Source organism: Colletotrichum jinshuiense, chromosome 8 (assembly GCF_051148585.1).
Source record: "Colletotrichum jinshuiense chromosome 8, complete sequence".
Taxonomy (NCBI): domain Eukaryota; kingdom Fungi; phylum Ascomycota; class Sordariomycetes; order Glomerellales; family Glomerellaceae; genus Colletotrichum; species Colletotrichum jinshuiense.
The window spans coordinates 3,196,255-3,202,254 of record NC_139315.1 but is presented as its reverse complement, the minus strand read 5'-3'; the positions used below and the strand labels follow the sequence as shown (position 1 = coordinate 3,202,254).

General features: G+C 51.8%; 1 protein-coding gene across 1 annotated transcript; it reads right to left on the bottom strand.

Moving 5' to 3' along the window:
* Positions 1-3,560: 3,560 nt before the first annotated feature.
* Positions 3,561-4,903, bottom strand: EsH8_VIII_000842 (palmitoyltransferase PFA5; the record flags this gene model as incomplete). The annotated part of the gene is made up of 3 exons (XM_083269884.1): positions 3,561-4,237; positions 4,297-4,737; positions 4,789-4,903. 3 exons carry the CDS (start codon positions 4,901-4,903, stop codon positions 3,561-3,563), a joined length of 1,233 nt encoding a protein of 410 aa, XP_083129652.1.
* Between the last annotated feature and the right edge of the window lie 1,097 nt (positions 4,904-6,000).

The window sequence follows — 6,000 nt, the reverse complement described above, 5'->3', positions numbered from 1 at the left end:
ACGTTGAGTCGCTGCCACTATTAAGGCTACTTCGTCATTACGCGTGCAAGACTTCACCGTCGTCGGAATTAGCCATCCTATGCTCTTGATAATGTCCAGGGCCCAGCCTTGGCTTCGCCAAGCGACTCCCTTTCGAGACATACATGGCCTAGGCACACAGCAAGTACACCCTTTCGGACACCTCAAAGGTCCTAGCACTCAAGTCTTTTCCGAGACCAGAATTACCAGAATACGACACGGTGGAAACTGGACCACGGCCAGTAAGGCTAGCTAACTAGTTCTTTTCTCGTTTTCTTTTAAATCCGCAAAATGGCATTCGGCGCATGGGATTTTTTGCTGTCTCCCCCCTGTCCCCCTCTCCATTCAAGTCGATATCAGGCTTCAGAAGACTCTCAAATTTGACAGGCCTATATGTCTCACGCAGCCAGATGCCGGTGATAGTTAACGTTCTGCATCAACGTTTATTTATTGATCGGCTGGGGTGTCATCTGCAGGCTACGAGATGCATGCTGCGATGCCCGCATCTCCAAAGGAGCAGGTGGTACAAAGCTCATGATCAGCTTTGTTCATTGGAAGCATCTAGTCTGGCTTCCCCGCTTTCAACTTCTATCCATCTGGCACCTTGTCCTCAGCCTCTCATGAGCTCGTCATACACCACTACTGACCCAGCAGTCTCCGGGGTTAAGATTAGCTCAACGGCTCGCATGGTACTTGAAGTGTTTCCTGCCCTGGCGTTTAACCGGCCAATCCGACTGGGAGGGGGGCTGACGTCTTATGCTCACATCTTCCCACTTACGATGGTCGGAAACCAACCAACAGACTGCGTCGTTCGTGTGCGCTTGAGATTGCTCCTTTCAAAGTATGACACCCCACGATGATTAGCAGAAAAGTGAGACACGACTTCGTGTATGACCGAACGAAAAGTTAAGTGCTCCTTCTCAACCCCACGCTTCACGTAACACTGTGAAGGCCGTCATCATCCATTCGAGAAATCCGGGCTTCAACCCTATCTGGCAACCCGGGGCAGATTCTCTCCTGAGACTTTAGGAGACGCCTCCCTGTTCGTAATCGCTAGCCAAAGAAGTACTGGATGTGCAGGAAATCGCGCCGCGATACATTATCTCGATATTTGCTGCAGCCTTGCTGATACCATTAGGCTGCCGACTAACCTGAAACCTCGAGCGGCCCACCGGCCGGCTGTAAAATTGAAGCCACAATTCAGGTAGCGAATATACAATGCACTCACTGTAGGCATTCTAGTGGTCTGTTGTCTGAATATATTCTGAAGGTGTTTTATTTGGAAGAGATATTTGTCCATCACAAGTTACAGTTGTGAAGAGCAGGTCATGCCACTTAGTTGCCACAGGCTCAGTTTCTCTTGACGGGTTACTGATATTATGTTCCCTAATATAGATTATTGCGACAGTTAAGTATGCGCGGCGTAGTAGAAGATTGCCTTGTCACTATTCGTTGTGGGGGGAAGTAGGCAGTCACAGGCTCCCTGAAGCAAGACGAAGGGCACTCGGTATTCGACCAAACAAAGCAGGAAAGCCCCTATCGAAGCCAAGTTCGAGGTGCGTCTTCCGATTGCCTTTTGTTGTTGCCTTGCCCAAAGTGAAAAAAGCCACATATACAGTACTTTTAATTATCGCTTCGGTTGTTTCTATCTTCGCTCTTACCCGTAAGTTAATACTCTGCCTGAGTGGTCAATTGGACAGGAGTCGAGGAAGGCACCACACTTGAGCCTCGCTCCTCTCATCACAGCAACCCCCCTTTCACGGTAGGTCTCGGGCATCCCGGTGTGGCCCTAGAATGCGCCAGGTGGAGGGCGTGCCTAGTCGCCGGAGTCAAGGCAGCAGTTCACTCCTTGCTTGTTTCAGGCCACTTAGAGTCTGTTCTTAACCAGTCGTCGACCTGATTATCGGGACTGGCATACCAATAAACTTCCTTTGGGGGTGTTTCAGCCCTTTCGTGGTGCTCGAGATAGGCAGAATATTCATCACACCCATCACATCTTCGATGACGAACATCCCCCAGACCAAGACTCTTCTATGAGAATCATTCGTCAGAAAGGAGAACCCGGGCACGTGCAGGCTGGTCACCACGGAAGTTGTCCGTTCATGTGCCTGTTCAAAGCGTCTCCAGCCGCTTCTTGGACCGGCAATTTGTAGGGCTGATCTATGTGGGAGGCGGCATATCTAGCAGTATGAGCTAAGAGCAAGAACACGCTGATATAAATCGTATGACTGGGTAGTATGCCCAGAGAGACATTTACTCTCATCTGTTGCTGTTGTATGGCATGACCCATCTCCCCCTTTGCCCTTCTTTCGGGCACTACATCTTTGTTGCTTCAGCCACCTGAGCAACCTGAGCTTCTGCAGTTTCCCTGCCACCAACCTAAGCAAGTTTGACTTGTATTCCATGCCCCAAAGCTTTCTTGGACACAGTGGTTTCGACTGTTACACCCCGAAGCCATGTGCGAGATCTCCCTCGGTCTCTTTTTGTCCTCGGGAAAGAACTCTAAACTTCATGCAGGTCCGATGACGGCAATGATTCCGGTGGCTCCGACACGCCAGACCTCCCTCCACACCGCAACCTGTCCATGTCCGATGGGTCCTGGAAATGCTGCCTATGCGACTGGACAAACAATAGCGCCTTGTGCGGGAGAGAAGACGACGGCAACATGAGGTGCTATGCGGCTTTCTGCAGTCACATGAAGTGTAATGATTGTAAAGCTGCCGACTAGCATCCCGCCCTTGTGGGGGCGGGGCTACGGCAAAAGGAAGTCGTCCAGGATCGGCTTCTCAGAGAGACAGCCACGGTTTGGGGGCCGGTGTTGCTCAACGGGTGCTACATAGTTTGATGTCTGCAGGAAAACATTTGCTCTTACTTTCAAACATTCCACAGTCGATCATGAACCCCCTGATTTCTCCCAGACTGCATGCTTTGCTTATCCGTCGTTCAACTTACATTGGCACGGGCGTTCAGATTCAGCTCCCCTCTTTCTTGTCCTTCCGTGTTACACCGTAGCCACCCAGTTGGCAATACTACCGAAGAAACCGAAGACCATCAGGCTTCGGTTTAGCCCAGCTGAACCCCCCCCCCCCAATTTTTCGATGGTCGTCGCCCGAGATCGGTGGAGTCCCTCTCTGCTAGCCGGGAAACTGTTGACTTCGTTTTTAATCCTGTTGATATTTGAATGAAGTCGAGTCAACGAGCGAGACGTGGCCTCACAATTTGGATTGCAAATGGCAATGGCCATCGGCCCACCGTGGCTTCATCAGAATTATTGGAAGATATCACGCGCGGAGGATGCTGGGTTGAGCTGGAGACAGTGTCTCGTGCAGAGCATGACTGGTAAACATCACAGTAGAAGCATCAGCTGTCCATGGCATCAAGATTTGAAAAAGGACTTGCACCAAACTACGACTGGTCTTTTATACTGGATTAAGTATTACAAAAGAGCTGTAGCAATAGGTACGTATGTATGTGTATATGTACTGAAGAAACGCTAGCCCCCAAGCCGTTGAAACCGACCACGTTAAAAACAAAAAGAATCACTAAGGATCTTCGATCCTTTGTCGATGGCCGCTTGCTCGGTACTCCTGCATCTCCACCTCGCCAGAGGGCCGGTTCGGGTCTCTTAAGCCGTGCCGCTCTCTCAGCGTACGGATCAACTGTCCCATTTCATAGTCACTCACCATGCTGTCGTGGATGGCGCATGGTGATCCGTGTATGGGTAGAAGCCAGTCGATTAAGTTGTGTCCCATGATGGATGTCCAATTCCTCCTCCAGCCTAGATCCCATGGGTTCTCATCCGGCTCGGTCCTAACAACCGCAAAAGTGCGGGTGGCCAAGCGGTCACGGGGGGTCTCGCTGTCTACAGTAGCATCTGACGAGGTAGATCTTCCCTGAGGATACTTTGGTAGAGGGTAGGTGACCATCCCATAACCATTCCCGGGACGGGTGTCATTAGGCACCCGGATAGCTAGTTGATGCACCCAGGACTTGCGTAGAGCGTCAATGTTGGTAATGTTAAGAAATATGAAACGCCATGAAGTAGCGGTCATCAAAAAGGTAAATAGGCCGAAAAACCCAGCAATGGCGACGCCTGAGATGGTCCTGCCGTCGACAGACCCGTCGCGCACTTGTCTCGAGAGACAGTAGGCTGCCTGTGCAAGCGCGATCGTGCAGTACAAAGTGCAATAAAAGGTGAACTGAGCGAAGAACTTGAAGGCTAGAATTCATTAGCACCGAGGCTTGTAACAGGCGGTTGGGAGAAGACAAGTAACTCACAGGTCTCTGACACCATACCACCAACCCAAGGACAGTAGTGGTCCATTTTGCGTACGCACCGCCCAACCTCGCTAGAATGGTGGGCCCGGTCGGGCTTCCAGTTGCGGCATTCAGAGCACCATTTCGGGCGTCCGTCCATTTCGCAGGCAAAGATGTCTCTGCTGTAGAACTCCTCCAAACCGGGACTATCCGGATCTTGGTCGGGACCAGTGAAGTATGGCTGACTTTCCAAGTCTCCTTCCTTTCTCCACCTGCGCTTCCGGGTCGATTCTCTCGAAGGATGTTGCGCCTGAGGGCCAAGCGGTACAAGACCGGGGTCGGCTTTAATCTTGAGAAAAGTTCGCAGGTAGGTGGCAATCGTGAGGAGGTAGAAGAAGAGGTAAAGGGTGATTGTCGAGACAGCGGTGCCAATCTCGCCCCTGGTCCTATACAGATAGTCGACTGCGGGAAAAGTCAGTGCATGGACTTGCCCTAGGGTTAGGGGAGACCAACCGCCTAGGTAGGCCACAATCACATAGGTGGCATAGCCGCTTGTGCCCGTGATGATGATGGGAATGATGCGCGTCACCCATCGCGAAGCACATTTTGTGCTGGTGGACTGCGACATTGCGAATGCCGAATCATTGCCAAAACATTGGGAGGTGGTCTAGAACACGAGCACTAGCCATCCGACGACGATTTCGGCAGATGCAAGCGACGGCCTTCAGAGCCGCGTCAGACGATGCAATGCGCAGGATTGAAGCTGGTCGTCACGACTGGATTTGGAACGACGGGTAACGGGACGACAACAGCCGGGGTCTGGGCGTTGAAGTGCAGGCGCGACCACCTGGTGCATGGGTGCGACGTAAAGCAATTTCCACAGGGCCGGAAATTACGGGTACAGGGAACACAGGGGCGGAAAGAGGGCGCTGCAGAACAACAATGGATTGTGCTGCGGAGCGGAGGTAACAGCCGGTATTCGAAGTGGATCAATAGGAAGTCGCCGTCAGCCCTACAGCCTCCAGCGTAAGGTAACGGCATCTACATGGTAGTAACCGGATTTCGCTTCTTTAGATCGTCACTGCCCCTTCCCTCCCTTCCTCCACTCTCTCCCACCATCCAGTCAATACCTCTCCGGTAGAGGAAACACAGCCTCTTCTTCATCGTGGTCAGTTCATGCAGGTATTCCGCATTCCTCTAGTTCGTCATTTGTCGAATTCCCCGCTCACGCTCACCAGCTGTGGTCTTGACGGAGAGTGGACACCCCCGGCCGCCGATGATGTGGCCAAACATTCGCCGAATACTGATCAGAAAAGGACAAGTGACGAGATGTTGGGTTTGCGACCCAAGCGCGCGTTAAGGGCCATCAGTGTTTCCCATTCGTCCTCGGCCAACGATGGCAACTTGGCGGCTTTCAGCTGCGCTGTGGCTTCGCCAAACCGCCTGACACTCGGTTGCAACCACCAAGGACTTAAGTTTTCAGCTATAGACCAAAGCGACTTTCCTTTGCGGCACATTTATCAGCTTATGTGTGTTTCAACTTCTTAATTGGAGAAGCAACCTCGGTCACTTATGAAAGCGCGGGGGAGGTCCTTGGTAGCCCCTAACGCCCAAACAGTTGGGCTCCTACACCAGATAATAAGAAGCTTCGAGAATAGTGCCCGATAGTCCCTTAAAGGTTCCACTTCAACTCGAGCCGTTTGTAACCAAGTCAGTAACGAGTCG